Source organism: Cervus canadensis, chromosome 1 (genome assembly GCF_019320065.1).
Source record: "Cervus canadensis isolate Bull #8, Minnesota chromosome 1, ASM1932006v1, whole genome shotgun sequence".
Taxonomy (NCBI): Eukaryota; Metazoa; Chordata; class Mammalia; order Artiodactyla; family Cervidae; genus Cervus; species Cervus canadensis.
The window spans coordinates 9,580,906-9,597,845 of NC_057386.1; the positions used below are offsets into that span (position 1 = coordinate 9,580,906).

General features: G+C 56.5%; 1 protein-coding gene across 3 annotated transcripts; it reads right to left on the reverse strand.

The window, feature by feature from the left end:
- Positions 1 to 6,087: 6,087 nt before the first annotated feature.
- LOC122437839 (galectin 3 binding protein) lies at positions 6,088 to 16,367 on the reverse strand. Of its 3 annotated transcripts, none has more exons than XM_043462351.1 (6): positions 16,212 to 16,367; positions 14,250 to 14,325; positions 13,043 to 13,234; positions 12,224 to 12,355; positions 9,789 to 10,041; positions 6,088 to 7,705 (listed from the first exon to the last, which is right to left on the reverse strand). In XM_043462351.1, exons 2-6 carry the CDS (start codon positions 14,299 to 14,301, stop codon positions 6,673 to 6,675), a joined length of 1,662 nt encoding a protein of 553 aa, XP_043318286.1. In that variant the 5' UTR covers positions 14,302 to 14,325; positions 16,212 to 16,367; the 3' UTR covers positions 6,088 to 6,672. The 3 variants fall into 3 exon arrangements, with proteins under 3 accessions (XP_043318286.1, XP_043318285.1, XP_043318288.1); XM_043462350.1 differs by having other exon boundaries at positions 13,043 to 13,243; positions 16,186 to 16,357; XM_043462353.1 differs by having other exon boundaries at positions 16,186 to 16,356.
- Positions 16,368 to 16,940: the final 573 nt, after the last annotated feature.

The window sequence follows — 16,940 nt, forward strand, 5'->3', positions numbered from 1 at the left end:
AAGTAAATTGAATAAATTATAAATAAACAAACAAACAAAAACCTCTCCTTGCCCGAAGGATACACCAGTGTCCTCGAGGGGAAAGTTGCCCATAAATCCCCTCCCCCAACAGAAGCACCAAAATGGGTCACAAGCTCCTCACCCCCAACCATGTGCACCCCAAACCCGTAACTGGGACTCCCCTGGGCCCCTCCCAGGGATCACCCAGGGCTGCTGCCCAGTGAGAGGGGTGGGGGTTAGGTCCCAAAGAACATCTGGGTCGTTTGGGGAAGGAAGACGTGAGAAACGGAGACTCGATAGACAGCAATGAGTGTTCAATGCAGGATTATTCCACGCTTGTCTAAGTTGATGGTGCATCTTGAATCTCCTTCACGTCAGCACACAAGCGGTCCCAGAAGTCCTTTTGCACAGCTGTATAGTCTTCCACTCCTCAGAGGGCCTGTGATATATTTATTTCTCAGTGCATCTGAGTCTCACTCCTGTGTCTGGGAAACCTGCCATCATGTGAGCTGAAAAGACCAGGTCACTGCTCTCAGATGCCCTCTCAGGGCCTTGTGAGACCTGTGGCTGGTGAGACAGGGCTGGTCCAGGGAGCTTGCTGGTGGCAGTGGAATGGCCATGGCATCCAGAAGCCAAGGTCCCATGAGGCCGTGAGCACATCCATGGGCTGGCAGTTTTATAATGTTTTTTTATCTTAGTTCTCCAACCAGGGATTGAACCCATGCCCCTGCAGTAGAAGCCTGGAGTCTTAAATACTGGACCTCCAGGGAAGTCCCATCTGGTGGTTTTACTTCTAACCCAACTCTCTGGGGCCTGCCGCCTTTGGCTTTCTGGTTACATATGAGGAGCTGATGACAAATAGCGCTCCTTTCAGCGGGAGATGGAGTCTGTTTTGCCAACCCTTGGCTCTCTGCTGGCCCTGGGATGTTGGGGTGAGTTCCAAGCCTGGGCCTCAGGAGGCCTTGCATTTTGAATTATGGAACCCCTGCCACCACGTGACCAAGCCTGGGTCATTGTCCACCAGGATGGGAGACGATGTGGAGGGAACACCACGCCCCTCCTCCCCCCGATTCCTGCTGTCCCAGATGAAGCCTCAACATGAGTGAGCCCAGCCAACCCTGTGCAGAGCCAAGATGACCCAACACAGCCGAGCCCAGCGGATCACACACAGATGTATGGTGGTGGGAATGAGTGGCTAAGTTTCGTAGTGGATAGCTCCTTGTGGAAAGTTACCTGAAACACTGCTGCTGCTGCTAAGTCATTTCAGTCATGTCTGACTCTTTGTGACCTCATGGACTGTCGCCTGCCAGGCTCTTCTGCCCACAGGATTCTCCAGGCAAGAATACTGGAGTGGGTTGCCATGCCCTCCTCCAGGAGGTCTTCCTGACCCAGGGATTGAACCCAGGTCTCATGTCTCCTGCATTGGCAGGCAGGTTCTTTACCACTAGCGCCACCTGGGAAGCCCATCCGGAACACTGACCTTCCTTAATTCCTGCTCAGCTCCTCAGCCTGGTTCTCCAGCCTCCCCACTCATTCTGTGAGCTTCCTAATTCCTTCTGGAAATCCCTTTTCTGCTCAAGTTCACCAGCATGTGTGCGAATGTCAGTCACTCAGCCCGACTCTTTGCGATGCCACGGATTGTTGCCCACCAGGCTCCTCTGTCCGTGGAATTCTCCAGGCAAGAATACAGGAGTAGGTTGCCATTTCCATCTCCGGGGGTCTTCCCGACCCAGGGATTGAACCCGGGTCTCCTGCATTGCAGGTGGATGCTTTACCATCTGAGCTATGAGGGAAGCCCTAAGTTCACCAGAGCTGGTTTCTATTTTCAGCAACTCAGAAGGTTGGCTGGTATAGAAATTGGTGGTAGAAATGGATATCAGGTAATGGACCTCCAGGGAATCAGGGGCTAAAAGCAGAGAACGACCCATTTGCACACACATACCCCAGAGCTGCCGCAGTTCAAAAGACTGAGGCTGTGAGGTGCTGCTGGAGATACAGAGCAAATGACTCATGCACGCTGCCAGGGAGACTGGGCTCTGGGAGAGCTAAATGCCCAGCAAGTCCACTCCTAGGTACACGCCCAAGAGAAATGAGCCCACTTGTCCACCAAAGCACGTCACAAGAATACTCGTAGAAGCTTTACCCCCAAAACCAAAACATTGGAAATAGCCCCAAAGCTGTAGAACAGGTTGATGAATTGTGGTGAATTCAGACAATGGAATTCTGCTCTGCTGCCTGGAACAACACACATGAATCTCCGACAAAATATTGAACCAAACAAGGCTGCCACGGAAGGGCACATACTCTGATTCCTTTATATGAAGATCAAGATGAGGAAAGGTTACTCTATGTTGACGGAAGTCAGAACAGTGGCTGTGCTGACGGTGGTGGTACTAACCTGGGGGAGAGGCAGGAGGAAGCCTTCTGGGGATGAGGGAAGGTTTCACTGTCTGGGTCTGAGTGGTGGGTTCATGGTATGTAGATGTAATATCAAAATGAACTGAGCTCATTTTTGTATGTATGCATAGCTATAAATATGTGTAGGTATATGTGTATGTTATACCCCGGGAAAGTCATTTCTCCAAATCCCACTGGCTGCCAGGGATGGGAGTTTGGCATTGCCCCCAGTGGTGAAGCTGCTGATTCAGTCATTGCCTGTGGTTCCCTGGAATGAGGTGTTCAAGCCCTGCAGGGTCAGAGATGATTGCTTTTAATGGGACTAAAGCAAGGATGAAGCAAGTGAGGCACCTTAGGTGAAAAATTTAAGAAACATTCCATCTCGGGGGGGTGGATGACTGGGGAAAGCCTGTTGTCCTTTTCTGTTACCTCCTTCCTGCTTCCTGAAAGGCAGACATGATGGCTGGAACCCCAGCAGCATTATGGACCATGAGGTAACCTTGAGAATGGCAGTCACATACTAAATGGTGTAGAAAGAGAAGGAACCTACCTCTCTACTATGTGAGAGAAAAAGAAAGGATCTCAAATAAGCCACTGCTATTTTCAGTTGTCATTATATGAAGCTGAAGCTAAAAATAGCTAATATAGGTACATCTATCAGGGATCTAGCTTCCTCACTAGCTTGAGCAGCTGAGAGTGATGCTAACTATCTCCTCAATTCATTGACTGAAAACTGGCCTCCTTGGGGGTCAAGAATTCCTTAGTATAATGCAGAGAAAGGAATCCAGGAGCCAGGACCCCTGAAGAATGTACTGTGAGCAACCAATCTCTAGCCTCTAATCTGGAAAGACCCAGACAGCTGTCTTTGCCTCAAGACCTGGTGAAATCACTGGTAAAGGAGGCACCAGCCTTTTAGAAAGTGCCCTTGTGGCTTATCTCTGAAGGTCAGAGAGGGCCCCCCCACCAGAGACACTGCCATTGAGAGGGCTTCCTGACTGCAGTGGGAGGGATGTGGCTAGCTGTTCATGAGATGCTCAGGACCAAAATAGATGAGCAGCTTGCAGAGCTCTTACTTAATTCTTATCACTGAGAAAAAACCCGAGCAGAGCCATCATGAAAGGGGTGTGGTCAAAAAAAAAAGAAAGAAAGGGGTGCGGTCCCCTCCAAATTGCTGGGTCACTCAGAGCCCCCTCAGAGGCAAGTGGTCAAACTTCTTAGGCCCTGGACTTCAGCAGTGTGCAGTCCTGACAACCTTCCTCCTGGCCAATAATCAGGTGGCCGAGAGCTCCCGGGAAAAGTTCTGTGGGCTCTAGTACACACTTGGTTAGCAGACTATCTTGGACTAGACCAGGTGAAGATCCCAGTGGGCCCTCCTGTTGTTCCAGACACAGCCTGATCAGAGCAGAGTGTTATAGCCCAACAGCTGGAATGCCCTGGCCACTGAGAGAAGGGCACGCCCTCTGGACGTTTGAGGTGGCACGTGCCACACTTGGAGCTGCTGTGGCCCGTTAGTGGTGGCCCAAAACCTGGAGTCAGAGCACCTGCCATCCAGGGAATCGACATTTAACTCGATTTGGATCGGCCCTCCCCTGCCATCAGTCCGCCTTAGCGCTACCAGCCCTGGACTCACCGACCAGCATGATGGCTGGACGGCTGCTCCCGGAGCATGCAGGTGCCGAGGTCAAGGGATTTGCTGTTGTAAGAGCAGCCCCTGAGCTGGCCTGTGAATCAGAGGGCGGAGGGCGAGGACAAATCCCAAGGCTCAAGATAACAGTGACAGAAGAATCTGGGTCTGAAGACATCAACAGCACATTAGCCAATCCTGGAACCGCCCAACTTCCAGATTCCTCAATACGTTCTTTCACCATTTACTGCCAGACAGATCAGAACAAAACAATCCCAAACAAACTCCCAGCCCTGGGCTCTAGTCTGTGGCAGTGTGAGTCCGTCCCCGACCTGCACCCCTAGTGCGGGAGCCAGTGGTGGCCCAGCAGGACAGATTAGGCCCCAGGGCCAGATGTTCTGTGTCCAGTCCCCCTAACTCTGGACTCTGCTGGTTTAGAGTTTTTACACCCACGAAAGCAATGTTTCCACTAAGAGACACCTCCAGGCTCCACTGGCCAGAAGCTGAGACCAGCATCTGACTTGGGGGGCCACTCATGTGCTCAGGCAAATGGGATGGGTGAGGAAAGAAGACAGCAGGCCTACCCTGGGCTGCTGGACCCTGATCATCAGGGGGACAAGCCTGCCACTCGAAAGCCTACAAGGAGGATGGAAGGAACTCGGGGATTCCACGGGTGTGTCCTCAAATGGCCGATCCCATGGCTCAAGGTGGAACTGCAGGCTTCCTTATAACCCGGATCCACCGGGGCCCGAAGCACTCTGGAGGAAATGTTCTGGTTACCTGACCAGGCCTGTACCTTCACTTCTGGGGTGCTGGCTCTGGGCAGAGGTCCAGGGAGCCGGTAAGAGAGGAGGATGCTGTGGGTTTGTGGCTCATTGCTTCAAGGAGAGTGGTGCTCCCCTGTGTGTGTCTGGTGCATGTTGATAACCAACATTTCCTTTCTTCCTTTACCAGCTACGGTCCCCGATGGTGGTGACAGCCTTGGTCAGCTGTGTGGTCTAAACAAAGCGGTAGATTTTTAAGACGTCAAAGAACCACCATAGGGGAGGCCAAGATGGTGGGCCTGGACCCTGGGAGGGGGCCAGGGCTGGGGGCGCCTTCTGGGAAAGGGTGAAGCTGCGTGGGGTCAGGGGAGACTTTGTGTGTCCCTGCTCTTGTCTTCGCAGGGCTGGAGGGGAAGAGGCGTGTGTGGCGGGGACAGCTGCCATCTCGGCTGCCCAGCTTCTGAATCTCCCTCCCACTGGGTGAGTTTAGGGCCACCTCCCTTCTCAAGGCCAGAACAGTCCAGATGCTTGTTCTCTCAGACTCTGGCCAAGAGTGGAGGGCACGTGGCCTGAGCCCGGCCAACCAGATGCTTCCACCGGGGCCTGGTGCCTGGAGCGTGTGTATCACAAAGAAGCGGGGACAGTTTAGAATTCTTGCCCCGCTTGCGGTGGGGGCAGCCTCCGGCGCCCAGAACCCAGTGGTGGCATTCTAACGCAATGTTCCCATGGGACCCCAGGCCCGGTTCCCTTGCCTTACCCTAGATTCTGTGGGTCTTCCAGTCTCCTTCTAGTACACCCTTCTTCCGCCTGACCCTCTGCATCATGGGTGTCTCTTATTTGTGCTCAAGCACCCCATTGGTGGCCTTCTAGGTTCTTTGCAAATTTCCATTTCTATAAACAATGCTGGGATGAGAATCTCTGCCCCCTTCCTGTGCACAAGTGGGAAGATTGATGGGGATGAGATTCCGATTACCTACTGTTCCTTCTCCCTGGAACACACAGACTCCTGCCATTTTCCCCACGCCTGCTGCCCCTCACTCTTCATTTCTCCACTGAGATCCACTAAAGTAGCTCCAGCCTGTGCCTCCCACCTTCCTTCCTCTGGTTTCTATCACCCATTATTCCTGCTGGTCCTCAGCCCAAGTGTTTGCTTACTTGTGATGGCCTGTCTCACCCACGAGACTGCAGCAGCTTCACAGGGAAGAGACCACATCGGCTCATTACTGGATCCCAGGGCCAAGCATATCATCCTTTGTCCCAACACCCTATGGACTTAACAGCCCTTTGCGTGAACAAGAGAACTTGGGAACCACAGGGCAATTTTAATGATCTCAGAAAGGGACAGCAGAGGGTGGAGAAAGTGAAAGGCCAGGTAGGAAACCCAACAGCTCCTGGCTCACATCTCATTGCTTCTCAACAAATTAGCCGGGCAGTTGAAGTGGGAGTTCTCAGCTCCTAGAGTGCACTGGTTGAAGGAAGGAAGCATGTGTTAGTCGCTCAGTCGTGTCCAACTCTTTGCAACAAGTTGTCTCTGACTCTTTGCGAATCCATGGACTGTATGTAGCCTGCCAGGCTCCTCTGTCCTTGGGATTTTCCAGGCAAGAATACTGGAGTGGGTTGCTATTCCCTTCTCCAGGGGATCCTCCCGACCCAGGGGTTGAACCCAGGTCTCCTATATTGCAGGCAGATTCTTTAACCATCTGAGCCATCAGGGAAGTCTGCAGTAGCTGAAGTCTTCCAGTAATTTCTGTAAGCTCAGAGAGATCAGTGGAAGCAGGGGGGGCCACCTGGTGGCCGGTGGTTGGAGGTGGCTGCAGAGAGGAGGTGAAGGAGGGGAGGTGCCTAGCCTCTGTGCACTCCTGCCCGCCCTGACCTCCAGCCTCGAGTCTAGTCTATGCCGGTGGAGTTGGTCAGGTAGAAGGGACGGATGACGACCTGGAACCTGCTGAAGAACCCTGCCGGGCAGGGGAAGAAGGAAGCATTCCTGGAGCTGTTGGTACCCAGGGCGCTGGGGATCAGGGCCTTCCAGCCCTTGAAGTCGATGATGTCTGCCACGAAGCCCCCCTCACAGTGCAGCAGGGCCCGGTTTTCATAGCCGATGGTGGGATTGGAGTATCTGGACTTGGAGAGAGCCAGGAGCGGGGGGTCATCGGAGGAGCATGAGAACCCGTAGTTCCAGCAGTTCTGGAGGGTGGGGAGGTAGACGAAAGACCAGGAGACAGAGCTGGCCTGGAAGAGGAAGCTGGGATGCGGGGGGGTCTGGAAGGACCGGTAGGGGTTGTAACTGGAGCTCATTATGGACTCACTCCAGGTGGGCGAGGTGTAAAGCCGGGGCTGGTAGGCGTCCTCGGTGAGGTTCAGGCCCCAGTACTGAGCCAGCAGCTCGAAGGGCACGGTGTGGAACTCCAGGGCCTGCAGTATCTTCTTCTGGAGGAGCGCCTCCTGACTCCAATACAGGGACAAGTTAAACTGCAGTGAAAACAGGTCCCGGGGCGGCATCATGGGGAACCGCACCTTCTCCACCAAGCCCTCCACTTCCTCATGGGAAGGGCGCCTCTCTCGGCTCCACTCGTCCACGGCCAGCAGCAGGACCAGCTCGCTGGGCACCACCAGTTCGGTCCTGGAGAGCAGGTCTTGGAGCAGGGCCAGGGGGACGCTCGGCCAGGCCTCAGCCTGCGTCAGGGCCCCGAAGTTCCAGGCCAGGAACTGCACGCAGATCTCCTCCAGCACGGGGTCCCGGGTGGCCAGGGAGTAGGCGTGGAGCTCCAGGGGCGTCCGGAAGGAGGGGTCCTGGGGGATGAGGATGGCAAAGAGGTGCCCGCAGTAGCTCTGCAGCTGCGTGGCCTGGTAGGCAGAGGCGAGCTTGTGCAGACACTTCACCGACGACAGGGACACGTCGATCCTCCGGGAGTAGAGGTACCTGGGGGGAGACAAGGGCTGATGCCTGGCCACACCTCTTCTCCCGAAGGATGACAGGTGTGCCCCAGTGCAGGTGTGCGGCCAACTGCTGATACCCGGGGTGCTAGCTATTTCAGGGGGCATCCAGAGCCCCCTGATTTATCTCCTGTGTCAGCCCCCATTCTAAGCTTACGATGGCTGAGAGCCAGGTGCACCGGCAGCTGGGCGGATCCCAGACTCCTTGAGGATGTTGCTTCATCCTCATCGGTGGGGACGGTCCCACCACCTCCTCCATCATCACCGTCGTCTTCATGGGCTGGGCCCTGACACCAGGACCTGCTGGCCATCCGGGGCACTGCCCTTCCCTTTCCCCCGTCACGCCCCTGGGCAGAACTCGAGTGTCCCACTGGGTGCCCATGGGCGCCCCTGTGTTTCAGCACCTGTCTGGTGCCCCCATGACATGGGCATCGTCGTGGGTCACCTCCTGTCTGCCACCCCTGCCAGCCGTGAGCCCTGTGGTGGCACCCAGTCTATGCCACCCGCCACGTAGCTCAGGGCACCACCAGGAGGCACGTTGCTCGTGAAGACACACGTGGAGGGAGCCTGCTGGGAGGGGAAACACCAGGTGATGGCCCCTGCCGTCTCCTGGGAGATGTTGAGTGGGGCCCTGCTTTGGAAAGAACCAAACTCTCTCCACCGTTTCTCTCGAATGACGAGCCTTCCAGGGAGCCTCAGACTGGCTGGCTTCCCCATCACCTGAACACGGAGCCTCGGGGGCCCAGAATGGCGCCGGGGCCCCACGGAGTCCAGTGGCAGCAGCAGAGGTGGGCCGGCCCTCAGCCCACCCGCTCTGCCCTGATGTGCTCACTACATTCTGTGATCCTGCTGCTGACCATGAACTCGAGAGCAAAAGCGGTCATCTGCACCATGTGGGGGTCACCGGGCAGAGGGGAGGGGAGTGTGTGTGGGGGGTGGAGGCAGTGAACAAGGGTCTCCAGAGGCCCCTCTGGGGCCTGGATGGGGCTCATTGCTGCCTCTCTGCCTTAGAGGAGGGAGAGAGACAGAGAGAGAGGGAGGGAGGGAGAGACAGAGAGAGAGAGACACTAAGAGACGGGGCAATTGGAAGACAGAGAGAGAGACAGAAGGAGACAGACAGAGACAGGAAGGCAGAGAGAGGCAGAAAGAGACAGGCAGACAGAGACAGGAAGGCAGAGAGAGGCAGAGAGAGCGAGCTGGAGCACATGGCTAGACAGTCCAGAGAATCACTGACTCTAACCAAGGGCGGTGACTGACGGGCCGAGAGGCTGGGGCCAGGCACAGCTGCGTCACAGACCTCAGTCCTGCTGGGAAGGGCACAGGACAGCTGCCAAGCTCTCATCCTTGGCTGAAAAGACGCCATTTAATCTTTTTTAAACTGCCACTTGCTGTTTCCTCTTAAATGTCACTTTCAGCTACCTACAACTTTGGGTCATGAGAGGGAACAGCTTTTCATACACTCGGTCTTTCGGTTCTTTCTTCAAACTGATGCTTCCAGAACACCAACCAGTCCCTGGGAAGACCACCCGAGGTGGTGACATAGTGACCCCCGGCAGGATGGTCTGCAGGGGAAGGGGCTGACCCCTCGGGGCCCACTCTCAACTGGGAGATGGGTTTCCGGCGTGGCCGGCCCGCTGGTTAGACCGCTGCCTGGATGGTGCTGCCTGGGGATTTTCTCCCCACTTTTTTCCAGCAGCAGACTTGGATTTCTGTTTCTTTAAAAAAATTTTTGTAGGAGCAGATCAGTGAGGTGAGAAGAGGAAGAATGACTTTGATAGTTATTTTTTGGCCACTTATGACACCCGAGAGGTGTGTGTGTGTGTGTGTGTGTGTGTGTGAGGGCTGACCCATCTCTCATAGTCCTCGTGGAAAGCATACATAAGAATGTGTGTGCAAAGGTGAGGACACGTTGCTGTGAAGGTGAGTGTGCGCGCGTGTGTGGGTGTGTGAGCAAGTGTGTACACAAGTGTGTGAGCACAGCTGCGGTTGGTGCCATGTCCCTTGTCCCTGGGGTTTTCCTTTGGAGCGGACGCTGCCCAGTCCCCGGGCCCAGCCCCGAGGACACTCACCTGATGAAGTCCCTGACGACAGGCACACACTCGGGATCCACCTCCATGGTGACCCTGCTGCCCGGCTCCTTCCACAGGCCGTGGGCCTCGGGGTTGGTGGACAGGATCAGCTTGTGGGCACACATGGCCAGCTCGTCCTCCTCTCTCGCCTTCACCCTGATGAACAGGTCACAGCCCTTCTGGCTCTCAAAGATCTGCTCTAGAGCCGCGGGGAGTTCGCCGGACAGGTCGAGGGTGTAGACACCTCTGGTTTCTATGAAGGGGCAGGGGGATGCATGTTAGGAAGGGCCCCGGCACTCGCTTCCTCTGTGACCCGAAAACACTTTCGCTCCCCGGAGTCAGATTCTTCCTTTACTGTGGGTCCCGCCTTATCAACTCAGAAAGGCTCCTGGGGAGATGGGGAAAGAACGGCCCTAGAACACAGGGTGCCATTGCCCCCCGTGGCCCAGAGCCCCATCCTGTCAAACACCCTTACATTGTAGCTCATCTGCTCCCCAACATTCAGATGGCACATCTTGGGGGGGATTTGGTGGGGCTGACTCCCAGAACTTGGGGTCCCATCCCAATCAGTCAGTCAATCAACCACCCAGATGTGACTTTCTAAAACCTGAACCTCCTGCCTCGTCTGGTCTGAAGAGGGTCCCACGGCAACGCGCTTTAGAGCTTTGGGGTCCTTGGCTGCCTCCTACAAGGGACTGAGGCCTAGAGAAGCTACTGGAAGCCCCCAGCCTGGTTTGGGGGTGATGCACCCCCTCTCCCAGCAGAAACAGAAGGCTGCCATTTCAAGGGGCAAGCCTGCAATGTGTAGACACGGGGTGCACAGGCAACTCACTTTACTGTGCGTCGGCAAGTTTCCCAGAAACTCAAGGTTGCGGCGACAGTGTCTTGAGCTATGCTATTTTTTTTTTCCTGACGACATTTGCTCACTTTGTGTCTCTGAGTCATGGTTGGCAATTCTCAGTGATCTTTGATGTTACTATTGCAAAAAGATTATGACTTGCTGAAGGCTCGGAGGGCAGTTAGCAATTTTTAGCACTCAAGTACTGGGTTCTTTTGGCTGTAGCTCATGGCTTGTGGGATCCTAGTTCCCTGACCAGGACTTGAACCCGTGTCCTCTGCACTGGAAGTGTGGAGTCATAATCACTGTACCACCAGGGAAGTCCCGATAAAGTATTGTTTAATTAAGGTATGTACATTATTTTTTTTAAAAATAAAAAATAAACTGTGTATATTATTATCATTATTTTTACTGCTAGCTTTTCTGGTTTATTGGGGCTTCCCTGGTGGCTCAGATGGTGAAGAATTCGCCTGCGGTGTGGGAGACTGGGGTTCCATCCCTGGGTTGGGAAGATCCCCTGCAGGAGGGCACGGCAACCCACTCCAGTGTTCTCGCCTGGAGATTCTGCATCAACAGAGGAGCCTGGCGGGCTACAGTCCATGGGGTCACAGAGTCGGACACGACTGAGAGACTAAGAGAGCACTGGTTTATTGATTTTATGCCATTGGTCTATTATACTTAGGATTGGCCATTCTTTAAATTTGTTCTCGTCAAAAAAAAAAGCGCGCGAGAGAAAATACGCACGTTTATGCTATCTAAAACTCTTCAGCTTCAGTCCTCTCAACGCAACAAGGCCCCGCCCTTGTGCCTCGACCAGGGTTAGTCTCCCTGTACTTCCCCATATCACCGCAAGGGGTCGCTGCTGGGCCAGGAGCCTGTCTCTCGGGGATCCCTTGCTGTGAGGTGGTGGGAACTGTGGGCTTTCCCGCCCCTCCGGGAGAGGGCATCACCTGTGAACCTTTGCTCAGGTGGGCCTGTGATTTCGCGTGAAGCCGAATCAGCAGCCCGCTGAGAATCCTAGAACTCTCAGCTAGGATCAGAAAATCTGTTCCAGTCTCAGCTCTGCTTCTGTTTATTCATTTAATTAAAGTATATGGCTCACAATATTATTTTAACTTCAGGTGAGGAACATAGTGATTCAATATTTTAGTATGTACATTGTTCCTTTAGACATAATGCTGTTGCACGCTTAGTAGACGACAGCAGAGTGTACACACAAGTTCTACAAGCACTGGGAAAAAAATTCACGTGACTCGCTTTACTGAGATCCGTGCCTTGCTGCAATGTCTGGAACCCACACTGTCTCTGAGGTCGGCATGTATTTGGAAGGTGGCTCAGTGCCTGAGAATCAGGTTAAAACGGAGCATTTCTGAGCGGCTCCAGGGAGGGTGGGGAGGAAGTGGGGACCCCTTGCTGCGTGGTGGTGGGACATGCGGGCTTTCCCGCCCCTCCTGGAGAGCGGGCATCACCTGCCAACCTTTGCGTAGGTAGGCGTGTGATTCGCGTGGAGCCGGGGAGCCGGCCTGACCACCGTCCCTGGGATCCAGGCCTCGGGCCTCTGGGGCTCAGGATGGGGTGCCACCCCCACCCCGCTCACCGTTGGTGCAGATCACGCTGGCATCCTCGTCGTGTCTGCAGTTGCTCCGCATCCAGCCCAGGGATGAGCAGTTGGCCAGCGAGGGCTCTGTCCCTGTGCACCTCACCTCGTCCAGCATGATGGGGCCGTGTCCTGGAAGCACAGCAAGGACGACAGAGCCTGGAGGGGGAGCCGGGGCTCTCGGCCACGGGAGGAAGGCCCTGCCAACAGCGCTGCTTCCCCGAGAAGCCTCGTAAAGGACAGTCGCGGTTACGCACAGAGATGGAGAAAAGCTCTCTGCAATCCTGCCATCCCAGTAAAGCGGCCCCTGGTTGGTGACGTCCCTTCCAGCGTGGGTCCACGTGGGCACGTGTTTTCACCCAGTACCGTCGTGTGACTACATGAGCATGGGTGCAGATCTATTATTGTAACTTCGTGCCGTGACCTAGCCTTGTTCGACCCGGTCAGTCGGCTTCGTAAAGAGAGCAAATAATTTTACTGTAACTTATTCATCTACCCCTGTGGCTGAATATTTGGATGATTTCTCTTTTTTCAGAATCACAGGCACTGCACACAGACTTTTCTTTTGGCGGGAAACTGTTTCCAGAAGGTAAAGTCCCGGAGTGGAGTTTCTGGGCTGGAGGGAACAGCCGATAGGCAAGTGTGAATGTGTGCCGGACTACCAGCTCTTGGCCAGCACAGGGCTTCTGCCTCTTTGAAACCTTTGCCAGCGCAAAGCTGGTGGGAATGCCATTTGCACGCCTTAGGTATGACCCCTTCCTGGGCCTGGTTCCTTGGCAGGGCGTCCTGCTTTAGGGGACCTGGGGACCCACAGGTTACCTGGCCCGAAGGCGGCCCCACCCAGAGCCTCGGTGGCGTTCCGGAAGCCCAGGGCACGGCAGACGACGCTGGCATCTGTTAGGTCCCACATGTTCTCACACACCGTCCCCCACTGGCCGCTGTAGTAGATCTCCACGCGGCCCTCGTTGGCGGAACCCCCGTCGGCTAGCCTCATGTCACCGTCTTTCACGCCTGCAGGTTCTCAAAGGAGAGCAGAGGTCAGCAAGGATGGAGGCTGGGTGCTGGGGCTTCAACCTGGGTGGCTGCCTGGCCACCCCACATTCTTGGGGGCCATGGGCTTTTGTGGGGGCAGTAGAGTTCTCTCCAACAGGGGTGAACTCTGGACCATTAGCTTTGAACACCCCATCCATCCTCAAGGGGATCACCCCCTGGGAGGAGTGAAAAATACACATAGATCCGCCCCCATACACACACTGAGGGTAGATATCCCCTTTCTAGTCCTTGGGGTCTGAGTCCCTCATGCCATTGATAGAGAAGGGCCAGGGGGCACTTGGGGCTGCCTGAGAGTGGGGTGGCAGGACCCCAAGGGAAGAACAGGCCCACACCGGCCCCACCTGTGGGTGTCTGGGACTTGGGGTGCAGCCTGGGCACCATGGCAGGGACTGCTGGGAGGGGTGTTTGGGAACGCCTGGGGACAAAGGCCCAGAGCGCCCTGGAAACACAAGAGGAGTATGCCAGACCAGGAGAGAAAGCAGGGTCCCAGCTCCACACTCGTCCTTCTGGGACTCAGCCCGCTGACCTCCCCACCCAGCCCCACCTCAGCCCCTGCTGGAGCCGACAGGGTCAGGCAGGAACTGGGTGCCAGGTCAAAGGGCACTTCTCAGATGGGGTGTAACAGGCCTTCCATGGGGTCACCAGGAAGAGGAAGGGCCTCTGAGTGTGAAGAGCGTGAGGACAGGTGTCCAGGACACTGGAAGCTGACTGTCCAAAGGGCACCGACCCCAGGCCCCTCGGGGCTCGGCGGCTCTGTAGGCCCCTCCCGCCTGGTCCCTCTGTTTCCGGCTGGATGAGAATGGAGCCCCCAGCCTCCTCTGCAAACCTCTGAGCCATGACTGGGGGCAGCCAGGGCTTCACGCAGGAGAGCAGACCCGGGCTGGCCCCTGTGATCGGTGCCGGGCAGAACACTGCCTTGACTTTCTGCAAGGGGAAGGGACGGTGCTCTCGGCATTCCTGGGGCTCAGCTCACCTTGAGTCCCCGCGACCAGCAGCCACATGCAGAGGAGCCGTAGGAGGGCCATGGCCTTGCCTGGGGGTCGCTTGTCCTGCAGCGACAGGAGGCAGCGGAGTGAGAGTGGAGCTGGACAGGCCTCGGGCCCTCCTCGCGGATGGTGCTCTGGGTGTCCCAGCGAGGGCCCCTCACCTTGTCTGAAGGTGGCCCTCCGAGGATGAGGGAGACTTGCCCAGATGAGGGGGGTGTCTCTGGGCAGCAAGGACAGTGGGGGAAAAAAAGCTAGGCCCTGGGTGTGACTGTCAGGGGGCATGGGTGGGAAGGGTGGGGAGGGAGGAGGCAGAGGGTGCAGGGCAGAGATTGGGGGGACCTGGGGGGCCCCGCTCAGTGTGGCTGAGAGATGGCAGGGATGGCGCAGGTGGCAGGCCAGCCTGTAAGAGTACCCTGAGGTCTGCAGCTGCCAAAGCACATTGCGTGGACTCTGGACCATGTGAGACCTGGAGGGGAGGGGGATGAGAGCGGGGCAGGGTGGGGAGGCGTCAGGAGGAGGCCACAGAAACCCGGGCAGGGGTGACACCCGACGGTAAGCAGTGACAGAGACGGGGCGGGGAGGTGGGTGCGGGTTGGGGGAGGAGAGGGCTGAGGGCTAAGTCCCAGGCCTCTGCCTGGGCAGCTGGGTGGGGATGGGGGGAGACTGGGGGAGGGGAACGAGATGAGAGGATGCGCTGGGTCCACTCAGTGTGGGCCTGGCATTGCCACCTCTGAGGTCAGCACCCCCAAGAAACCGAGGCTGGAGGAGGTGGGGGACCACAAAGGCCACACAGCCAACCCTGGGGAAGGGGGGGCAGGGGGCACCCAAGTCTCTCCACTTTTGCCGGGACGTCTTGCCTCTGTAATTCTTTTCACGGCTCGTTTTTTCTCCTCACCCACATCCTGCCCCTCGCCTGCCTCCCTCCCTTCGTGTCCGCACACCAGCACAGCGAGGCGGGAAGAGGGGCACGGGGGGCTGCAGAGAGTCCCTGCTGCTCTGGCCCAGGAAGGACCTTGCAACATCCATACCCACCCTCAGGGCCCAGCCAGCAGGGCTGTGGCCGCTGTTGTGGGCACCCCTCAAGTCAGGGCCTGGTAACCAGACCCCCTGGGGGCTCCCAGGCACAAGGGCCTGCTGTCACCGAACAGAGTCCCTCAGGACTGCTCACACCACTGGCTCACGGAATCCTGACCACGACCCTGAGAAAGCCTTGCTGATCCCACCTTACAAATGAAGGGGCTGAAGCCTGGAAGGGGAGCCAGCTCTGCTCAAACAGCTGGGGAGCCGTGGGTGGTGGGGAATCTGCCCAGCGGCCACCTTCTCTTCATTACATGGACCTCAGCTGATGGCCAAGGGGCCAGGATGACCAACCACCCAGCACACTGGGGCCTGTCCCAGTTTTAGCACTGGAAGTCCTATGTCCTGGGACATGCCCTTGGTCCTAGGCACATGGGGACAGCTGGTCACCCTCTGCACTCCCCAGAGAGTGGTGGCCACCAGCTTTGCTCATCCTGAAACAGGAACCCAGGGTCCCAGGCAGATGGCCATTCAGGCTCTTGGCTCATGGTATGCAAATGTCACTGCCCTGCAGCTTTGGCCACCCATTTTTGCCTGACTCATTCCAGAGATGAGGCAGAGTTGCCTGCGCAGGGCCATTCGGCACTCTTGCGCAAACTGGGGAAAGTTGCTCTTCCTTTGGGCAGGCTTAGCCTGAGCTGCAAAGCACAGATAAGAGAGAGCGCCTCGGCTGAACTGTTTCCCCTTTGGGCAGAAGTGAACAACCTGCCCAACTGGACAGAGAGACCCCTTGGGCCTGGGAGTAGCAGTGATGGTCCCTGGATTCAGGAGGAGCATCAGATCCCTAACAGCACAGGCAGGGAGACTGGGCCCCTGCAAGATTACACTGTATAGAGGGACACCCACCTGAGAGCAAGAGCTTGCCAGCTTACCTGCCTGGGGCCCCTGCGGATGGCTGTCCTGAGGCCTCCCACCTGCAGAGGAACCTCCGACCCAGAAGACCCTCCCAGTTCAGAGGGTGTCAGGCTGGTCCTGGGAAGTGCTTCAGAAAGCTCAGTGTAGTTTCGATTTCGAGAAACCACCTGACACCGTTTTCTTCTGGGGTTGGCTGCTGCCAAGGCTTCCTGCTCCCCTCCCCACCCTTGGCGCCAACTGGAGGCTGCTGGGATGGCAGTGGGGAGCTTGGCAGCCGCCCAAGGCTGCAGTCTGGCTGATTTTGCTCTGGTTACAGAGCAAGGTGGCTGATGGCCGCATTTGAATTTCAACACTCTCTTGCAAGCTGAACCGGTGCCAGGGGTGGGTGCTGGGGGAGGGGAGAGGAGGGTCAGCAGAGGTCAGCGGTCAGAAGAGCAGAGGATGGGCGTGGACGGGTTCTGTCTGCATCCAGGGACCATGGGCTCTTTCACCGCACGCCCACACCCGTCTCCTGGGCCTCACGTGCGGCCGGGGATGGGGGTGGCGGGCTGCTCACTCTGCTCTAAGCACTTGACATGCCTGACCTGAACATCTCACCCCTCTGGGGCGGGGGCAGAACCTCTAGAGTGGACATAAATTGTTCTGCCCATCTCACACCCACTCCCTTTCCTTCCCTCTGACAGTGAGCTCGCACCTCGATTTTCCCCTGGGGAAACTCACTGGGTCTGACCTGAGTCTGGCAGGTC

What these genes read in the sequence shown, in the direction of transcription:
- LOC122437839 (XM_043462350.1), bottom strand. Translation starts at nt 14,301, where the DNA reads ATGGCCCTCCTACGGCTCCTCTGCATGTGGCTGCTGGTCGCGGGGACT. An exon ending in TGGGGCCGCCTTCGGGCCAG is followed by an intron (nt 12,356 to 13,042) that starts GTAACCTGTGGG and finishes CTGTGCTTCCAG; the next exon opens with GACACGGCCCCATCATGCTG. An exon ending in CAGCGTGATCTGCACCAACG is followed by an intron (nt 10,042 to 12,223) that starts GTGAGCGGGGTG and finishes GCCCCTTCATAG; the next exon opens with AAACCAGAGGTGTCTACACC.